Source organism: Bombina bombina, chromosome 10 (assembly GCF_027579735.1).
Source record: "Bombina bombina isolate aBomBom1 chromosome 10, aBomBom1.pri, whole genome shotgun sequence".
In the NCBI taxonomy this organism is placed as follows: Eukaryota; Metazoa; Chordata; class Amphibia; order Anura; family Bombinatoridae; genus Bombina; species Bombina bombina.
In genome coordinates, this window is record NC_069508.1 from 34,621,879 (window position 1) to 34,631,853 (window position 9,975).

The following is a 9,975-nucleotide window of genomic DNA, read 5'->3' on the forward strand; positions in this document are numbered from 1 at the left end:
ACATAACAAGCTGTAGTGGCTATAAGTGTATATAACATAACAAGCTGTGGTGGCTATAAGTGGATATAACATAGCAAGCTGTGGTGGCTATAAGTGTATATAACATAACAAGCTGTGGTGGCTATAACATAACAAGCTGTGGTGGCTATAAGTGTATATAACATAGCAAGCTGTGGTGGCTATAAGTGTATATAACATAGCAAGCTGTAGTGGCTATAAGTGTATATAACATAACAAGCTGTGGTGGCTATAAGTGTATATAACATAGCAAGCTGTGGTGGCTATAAGTGGATATAACATAGCAAGCTGTGGTGGCTATAAGTGGATATAACATAGCAAGCTGTGGTGGCTATAAGTGTATATAACATAGCAAGCTGTGGTGGCTATAAGTGGATATAACATAGCAAGCTGTGGTGGCTATAAGTGTATATAACATAGCAAGCTGTGGTGGCTATAAGTGTATCTAACATAACAAGCTGTGGTGGCTATAAGTGTATATAACATAACAATCTGTGGTGGCTATAATATAACAAGCTGTGGTGGCTATAAGTGTATATAACATAGCAAGCTGTGGTGGCTATAAGTGTATATAACAGAACAATCTGTGGTGCGTGGCTATAAGTGTATATAACATAACAATCTGTGGTGCGTGGCTATAAGTGTATATAACATAACAAGCTGTGGTGGCTATAAGTGTATATAACATAGCTAGCTGTGGTGGCTATAAGTGTATATAACATAACAATCTGTGGTGCGTGGCTATAAGTGTATATAACATAACAATCTGTGGTGGCTATAAGTGTATATAACATAACAAGCTGTGGTGGCTATAAGTGTATATAACATAGCAAGCTGTGGTGGCTATAAGTGTATATAACATAACAATCTGTGGTGGCTATAAGTGTATATAACATAACAATCTGTGGTGGCTATAAGTGTATATAACATAACAATCTGTGGTGGCTATAAGTGTATATAACATAGCAAGCTGTGGTGGCTATAAGTGTATATAACATAGCAAGCTGTGGTGGCTATAAGTGTATATAACATAACAAGCTGTGGTGGCTATAAGTGGATATAACATAGCAAGCTGTGGTGGCTATAACATAACAAGCTGTGGTGGCTATAAGTGTATATAACATAGCAAGCTGTGGTGGCTATAAGTGTATATAACATAGCAAGCTGTAGTGGCTATAAGTGTATATAACATAACAAGCTGTGGTGGCTATAAGTGTATATAACATAGCAAGCTGTGGTGGCTATAAGTGTATATAACATAGCAAGCTGTGGTGGCTATAAGTGGATATAACATAGCAAGCTGTGGTAGCTATAAGTGTATATAACATAACAAGCTGTGGTGGCTATAAGTGGATATAACATAGCAAGCTGTAGTGGCTATAAGTGTATATAACATAGCAAGCTGTGGTAGCTATAAGTGTATATAACATAGCAAGCTGTGGTGGCTATAAGTGTATATAACATAGCAAGCTGTGGTGGCTATAAGTGTATATAACATAGCAAGCTGTGGTGGCTATAAGTGTATATAACATAGCAAGCTGTGGTGGCTATAACATAACAAGCTGTGGTGGCTATAAGTGTATATAACATAGCAAGCTGTGGTGGCTATAAGTGTATATAACATAGCAAGCTGTGGTGGCTATAAGTGTATATAACATAGCAAGCTGTGGTGGCTATAAGTGTATATAACATAGCAAGCTGTGGTGGCTATAAGTGTATATAACATAGCAAGCTGTGGTGGCTATAAGTGTATATAACATAGCAAGCTGTGGTGGCTATAAGTGTATATAACATAGCAAGCTGTGGTGGCTATAAGTGTATATAACATAGCAAGCTGTGGTGGCTATAAGTGGATATAACATAGCAAGCTGTAGTGGCTATAAGTGTATATAACATAGCAAGCTGTGGTGGCTATAAGTGTATACAACATAGCAAGCTGTGGTGGCTATAAGTGTATATAACATAGCAAGCTGTGGTGGCTATAAGTGTATATAACATAGCAAGCTGTGGTGGCTATAAGTGTATATAACATAGCAAGCTGTGGTGGCTATAAGTGTATATAACATAGCAAGCCGTGGTGGCTATAAGTGTATATAACATAGCAAGCTGTGGTGGCTATAAGTGTATATAGCATAGCAAGCTGTGGTGGCTATAAGTGTATATAACATAGCAAGCTGTGGTGGCTATAAGTGTATATAGCATAGCAAGCTGTGGTGGCTATAAGTGTATATAACATAGCAAGCTGTGGTGGCTATAAGTGTATATAGCATAGCAAGCTGTGGTGGCTATAAGTGTATATAGCATAGCAAGCTGTGGTGGCTATAAGTGTATATAACATAACAATCTGTGGTGGCTATAAGTGTATACAACATAGCAAGCTGTGGTGGCTATAAGTGTATACAACATAGCAAGCTGTGGTGGCTATAAGTGTATATAACATAACAAGCTGTGGTGGCTATAAGTGTATACAACATAGCAAGCTGTGGTGGCTATAAGTGTATACAACATAGCAAGCTGTGGTGGCTATAAGTGTATATAACATAACAAGCTGTGGTGGCTATAAGTGTATACAACATAGCAAGCTGTGGTGGCTATAAGTGTATATAACATAACAAGCTGTGGTGGCTATAAGTGTATACAACATAACAAGCTGTGGTGGCTATAAGTGTATATAACATAACAAGCTGTGGTGGCTATAAGTGTATACAACATAACAATCTGTGGTGGCTATAAGTGTATATAACATAGCAAGCTGTGGTGGCTATAATTGTATATAACATAATAATCTGTGGTGGCTATAAGTGTATATAACATAGCAAGCTGTGGTGGCTATAAGTGTATACAACATAGCAAGCTGTGGTGGCTATAAGTGTATATAACATAATAATCTGTGGTGGCTATAAGTGTATATAACATAGCAAGCTGTGGTGGCTATAAGTGTATATAACATAGCAATCTGTGGTGGCTATAAGTGTATACAACATAGCAATCTGTGGTGGCTATAAGTGTATATAACATAGCAATCTGTGGTGGCTATAAGTGTATATAACATAGCAATCTGTGGTGGCTATAAGTGTATATAACATAGCAATCTGTGGTGGCTATAAGTGTATATAACATAGCAATCTGTGGTGGCTATAAGTGTATATAACATAGCAAGCTGTGGTGGCTATAAGTGTATATAACATAACAATCTGTGGTGGCTATAAGTGTATATAACATAACAATCTGTGGTGGCTATAAGTGTATACAACATAATAATCTGTGGTGGCTATAAGTGTATATAACATAGCAAGCTGTGGTGGCTATAAGTGTATATAACATAGCAAGCTGTGGTGGCTATAAGTGTATATAACATAACAAGCTGTGGTGGCTATAAGTGTATATAACATAGCAATCTGTGGTGGCTATAAGTGTATATAACATAGCAATCTGTGGTGGCTATAAGTGTATATAACATAGCAATCTGTGGTGGCTATAAGTGTATATAACATAGCAATCTGTGGTAGCTATAAGTGTATATAACATAACAAGCTGTGGTGGCTATAAGTGTATATAACATAGCAATCTGTGGTGGCTATAAGTGTATATAACATAGCAATCTGTGGTGGCTATAAGTGTATATAACATAGCAAAATGTGGGGGTTATACATTGATATAACAGAGCAAGCTGTAGTGGCCATGACAACAATTGCAAGTAAAGCGCACACTAGAGACGTTGCCTGCTTTAAGAGCTTTCTCCGCGGGTCTGGCTTTCAAATCTAGGTGGTCTGAATTCTGTTTTTCCATTGGATAATTATCACGTGAGACTGCAGCTCTGGAGAGCCTGGAGTTACCCGGAATGGGAGGGGGAACTTCACTGATTGGCCACTGGGGACATCACGCGCCACATATATAAAGGAAGGGAAAGTCCGCGCCCGCGCTAGTTGGCGTTAAGATCTGCTGGCGGTTGGATACGTTGTTGTGTTGTCCTGTTTTTGCTGAAAGTGGGGTCACATCACCCGTAAAATTATCATCGCCGCAGTGAAGTCAACATGCACCGTGAAGTAGAGCTGAGCCGTGAACCAGAGAGCCGAGACCCTCCGCCCGGTCTGGGCTTCCGCCTCGAGGCCCACCGTATTGTCAGCATCTCGCTAGGCAAGATCTACCATTCCAGGGTACAGCGAGGCGGCATTAAACTGCACAAGAACCTGATGGTGTCCCTGGTCCTGCGGAGCGCCCAGCAGGTGTACCTGAGCCAGGGAGTCGAGGAGCTGCACCAGGAGTACGCTGCAGCGGGGCAGCCGTTATACCCAAGCCCGCCGGAGGAAGAAAACAGGGAGCCCCAGACCTGCTTGTGCCTCGCGGGGCAGGTGGAGAGAGATCCCCGCACATGCTGCTGCCTGGCTGAGCGCACAGAGGAAGCCCCGGCCCCTGTTACCCCGAGGGGGGTGACTTGCTGTAGAGACTGCCCTACCCAGCACGGCCGTGAGCCCCAGTCAGACCCCTCCAATTGCAGGAAACGGACAGGGGAGAACCCGCAGGAAGCACCGGCCATGAAGCGGGCGAGAAGGGAGCAAAGAGAGCAGGAGGTGCCGGAGCCCGGAGAGGAAGCGGAGGAGCAGATGGAGACGGAGAATGTAGCCAACCTCATCAGTATTTTTGGCACCAGCTTCTCGGGACTTCTCAGTAACAGTAAAGACTCCGTTAACGAGAGCACAGAGGGGGTTGAGCAGGAGGAACTGAACTCTACTACTCCTGCGGGACAGGGCTGCAGTGAGAGGGCGATTAGCCCAAATATTACCTCCTGGAACACGGCCATTGAGGCCTTCTGAGTGACTCGTACGCCCGTATTAGGGCGACACAAAACAATGTTTATGGATAATGTTTTATATTAAAGGATCGTTATTGCTGGGTTAAGCTGACCTGGAAGCTAAAAGAATTTGTTGTATTTGTGTTTTTTCTTTGTCCAACTAAGGGTGGAGAGTACCTCTTAATGTTATCACTTAATTCATTGGATATGGAGTCTTAGAAGAAGCACTTGAAAAAAGAGTGGGTAATGTTGGGGGATTTAAATTAGCCCTGTTCATTGTTCCAATTGATTTTGTCATTTGATGTGTAGATGGTTATCACTTCCATTGCATTTTACAAAGTCACTGCTACTGTTGTTTTCAGGGTTTGATCTGCTGTGGCATTCCCCATATATGGTGTTGCAGGTCCCTCTGGCATTGGTGGTGTTTTAACATTTCTATACATCATATTTATGCCCAATGAGCCCTATTCTAATCTACTAAAATGTACCTTTTTTCATTTGGGGTCCCTTCCCTGGCTGCTATTTTTCATGTTGCTATTCATGTAAACATTCTTGGCCTTAAAAAGACCCATATATTTAACATCCCCAAAAGGGTTAACATGGATTACAAATTGAGACTATATGTCTGACCCCCCCAGGGTATTATACATCTGGCAGTTTACCCCCCCCCCCCCCCATAGAAGAATGTGCACCCATCCCCCACCACTATCCTTTGGTCACCACGTGCAAGGGGAGTTCCCCATATTTAGAGAGGGGGGAGGGAAATTCCCATCTGCTAACGAACCCTCACCCACCCATTGTGTACTAGGGGCCAGGAGGTTTGTTTCACACAGCCACTCCTTCCGGTTTCATGTCCTGACTTGAAATAGCACATACCAAATAACTGACATGGGCACCAAGTGAGATATGGCGCACTGCTAGAATTAAATTCTTAAACAGCCCCCTTAACCCTTTAGTACCTCCAGACATGGCTTTGTGTCTTATAGCCAACGGTTTGCCCAAATAGACCATCATATGAATAGTGAATTCTAGATAAAAATCCGCACACCCTATTTATTCCATCACATTTTCTAGTTAAATTGGAGTACTGTTAAATTCTTGGTACCGCCACGTCCACACATCTCATCATGGTTACTAACTAGTATAAGCATGAGGAAGTGACTTATGTATTTCTGTGTAATTGTGGGATGGAGAAAAAAAACCTGTACGTGTATTGTATATGTATTTCCTGAAAGCTCTGGTCAGACTTGGTGCTTGTGAATACATCTAGCTCTGTACATGAGAATTCTAAAGACTTGCAGCCTGAGCTCTCTCCTGTCTTTGTTTTAGAAGATGGGCGGCTTTGGGCGTACAATTTAAAACAAACTCTTGTTTACAGTATTTTATGCACAATGCTGTAATTTGGTTTTCTGTATAAAATGACGTTTCTACGTGTTTAACACGTATTAAATAGTTTGAAAAGTTTGCTTTTTTCTGTTTATTTGGGGCCTGTGTGTGTTCTATCATTTTATGGTTACAAATGTATTGCTTTAAATGTTCAATTTTAACATTCCATTGGTCGTCATTACATTTTACACCACTGCAATATGGAACTTGTAGAAGTATATAGTTATCTTGTGTTTAACTGGGTTATGGGGAAACATATCCATTCTAGCTACAAATATACATCTGAGCTGACTGATAATTTGTAACGTGCAAGTCCCCTTTACACACATATATAATATATATATAGAAATATAGTTAAATACATACATTTTCATATTTTATTACTGATGTTTAAATCATGTCATTGCTCACTGTAAATACACTGCATTTCCTGTTCAGCTTGCTTATGTATACTACGATCGTGATTACACTATGGAGCAAAGTCCACGTTAAATGTTCCTGTGTAAACTTTGTGATCTATTCCAACTCACTGTTGCAAAAACAATGATCTAAAGAGGGAGTGGGTAAGGGCTGACGGTGACCTCATCTGTTAGGGATCAATCTGGTTTTCGATGTTAATTTACATAGAACCTAAAGTGATAGTAAAGTCAAAATGAAACTTGCATGATTATTCAGATAGAGCAGGTCATTTTAAGACCCTTTTAATTCACTTTTTTCAAATGTGCTTTGTTCTCTTGGTATCCCTTGTTGAAAAATAATACACACATCCTACACTAGTGGGAGCTAGCTGCTGATTGGTGCCTGCGCACATTTGTTTCTTGTAGATGTGTTCCTAGCTGCCAGTAGTGCAATGATGTTCCTTCAACAAAGGATAACAAGATAATGAAGCAAATTTGATAGATAGTTTTATTATTCAAATGTATTTCTCCTAATTTACTTCTATTTAATGTGCTTCATTCTCTTGATATTGTTTGCTGAAAAGCATATCTAGATAGTAGGCTCAGTAGCTGTTGATTGGTTGCTGCACCTATATGCCTCATGTGATTGGCTCACCAATGTGCATTTCTATTCTACTAAGTATATCTAAAGAATTAAGCAAATTAGATAATAGAAGTTTGAATGTTTAAATTTTATTCTCTATCTGAATCATGAAATAACATTTTTGGGTTTAATGGCCATTTAAATTCAATATATTAAGCCAAAGTGTTTCCCTTCTACAATCTTAAATGCTTGATAATGGCATTTAAAGAGACATTCTTGTGTAAGGCTCACATAATCTATTTTCTTTAAAGCATAGACCGATGCACCTGTAATGTAACTCCCTCTAAACGGACACGAACCAATAGATTTTCCTATTCAGATCATACAATTTTAAGCAATTTTCTAATTTACTTCTATTATATAATACATTCTCTTGGTATCCTTTGTTGAATAAGCAGCAGCAATGTACTACTGTCTGAATGCATTGGGTAAGCCAATAATATGAGACATATATATGTACAGCCACTAATCAGCAGCTCCTGAGCCTACCTAACTATCCTTTTGGAAATAGGATACCAGGAGAACAACAAATTAGAATTGGAAAGTTGCAAATTCTATCTGAATTATAAAAGAAGTCATATCCTTTTACGGTGCACTCCTGAAACACACCATTCTCCAGATGATATGATCAGTGACCTGTGTATATGCATCTACAGCTGCCTATGATTCTCACCCCCTGTCCTCATTTGCACAGGAGCACAACTTTGGTTGAACAGTCGTGGTAAACTATTTGTTTAAAAATGTTCTAACAAAATAGTTCTATTTTTACACTTGTCCAATGCAACAACCAAGGCCAATAATGGTATGAAATGGAAAATCCTTAGAGCTGACCTTATAAGTCATGCCTTCCTCTTACTCAATACAATCTGGTATGACTGGTCACAGATGACCCATTTACACTGGCTAGTATCTACTAGTATACAATCTTCCTTTCAATGACATAACCTTGAGCAAAACTATTTGTGTACCTAGAAGAAATCCATAGTTTGCAAATGAAAGTAGATTTTCTGCTCTGAAGCATAAATAGTTGCTATATTGATTATACACAGAAAACATTCACACAGCTTGTTAAAAAAATGTGAATGGACAACAAAGTGTAGGTATTGTATATCTGTTAATACTGTCTGCTAGCTGCTTTGAGGAAGTTGATGCGTTTGCAGTTAGCGTTTTGGAATTTCCCTGTTAACAAGCACATACTTGTTACGCAATTAAGTGCTTAGCCAAGGCTACTCTTGCCTTTAAAACTAGGTAGGTGTTATTTCTTTAAAGGGATATTATACACTCAATTTTTCTCTGCATAAATGTTTTGTAGATCTATTTATAAAGCCCATAAAGTTTTTTTTTTTTTTTTTTATGTATAGTTTTGCTTATTTAATAAATAACATTGCTCTGATTTTCAGACTCCTAACAAAGCCCCAAAGTTTAAGGAGAATACCGTCAGATACCTACTCCAGATTGCTCCTGCTTGTGTAAAAGGTCTTTTTATATGTAAAATGAGGGGTGGGGGTCTTATTTCCCACTTGCAGTGGGCTTTCCAGCTACCTTTTCATGAGAGCTAAACTGAGATCTTCTAAGTATGTTTTTAAACAGTTTTAATACTGTATTATCATCTGTGCATCTTATTTATAGTAGTGTCTATTACATGGTTATATGAAAATTGGTGTATACTGTCCCTTTAAGAATGTAAAGTCCTTGATAAAGTTTGCCAAGTACACAAGGTTTGAGACATTTTATAGCAGTGTGCAATTTATAACATTCTAGAATCTATATCATGTCTATCTGGTATCTTATACGGGCAGGTTTTACAGACGTTAAAGGGACATTCTACACAAATTGTTATTGTTTAAAAAGATAGATAATGCCTTTACTACCCATTCCACAGCTTTGTACAACCAACATTGTTAGATTAATATACGTTATAACATTTAAAGTGATGGTAAACTTTTAATTTTCAAATTCATATTTACACTGTTATAGGTATATATGATCAAACCGCATTATTCTTTTTTTATTTTTTTATGTAATTTATAAACAATTTTCCTAATCTTTTGTAACCTGTTTGCTCTGCATCTCCCCGCCTCGCTCCGCCCCTCTTACATGCCCGTAACCACACTATGTCCTTAGTCCTCTCTCCACCCTCTCCTTACGTCATCCTGATTGCTCGTTCACGATATTCTAATTGTTAACGCATGCGCATTTGTTTGCATGACGTCTAGGAAGTAAACATTGACTCGTGACAGTCAATGTTTACTTTTCACATTGCGAACGCTCATTTGGTGTCTAGCGGGTGTGCGAGCGATCTTACCAACGGTTATTCTTTTCCCTAATAATATTTCTGTTTCTATATTGGTAAGACGCATGCGTGAAATCGACTGTGCATGCGCAAATTCTTAGACGGATTTTGATGAGGTTGTTTGGTTGTTAGGATCGTCGGGACTGATCGTTAGGGCGCATGCGCAAAAATTGTACTGCAAAGAGCCTGTCTAGCGACTGGATAGATGATTGGACACAGGCAGGGAAAATCAATGTGACATCACGGTGGGCTGGCGATTTTACGGAACGGATAGATTCTTGATTTGGAAATTGTAAGTAAATGGCTATTTCATGTTTTTAGCGAAATTTCAGGAGACAATTTAATATGATTTGATAATACCTATAACATATTCACCCTATACTGAGTTTACCATCCCTTTAAACCTCTAAATTTCTGCTTTTTTCCAAGGCTCTATTGACTTAAT

At 39.1% G+C, this 9,975-nt stretch overlaps 1 protein-coding gene across 1 annotated transcript; it reads left to right on the forward strand.

Annotated features, from left to right (window-relative positions):
• Positions 1 to 3,954: 3,954 nt before the first annotated feature.
• Positions 3,955 to 6,274, forward strand: IER5 (immediate early response 5). The gene has a single exon (XM_053693698.1). It carries the CDS (start codon positions 4,053 to 4,055, stop codon positions 4,830 to 4,832), a length of 780 nt encoding a protein of 259 aa, XP_053549673.1. The 5' UTR covers positions 3,955 to 4,052; the 3' UTR covers positions 4,833 to 6,274.
• The last annotated feature ends 3,701 nt before the right edge of the window (positions 6,275 to 9,975 follow it).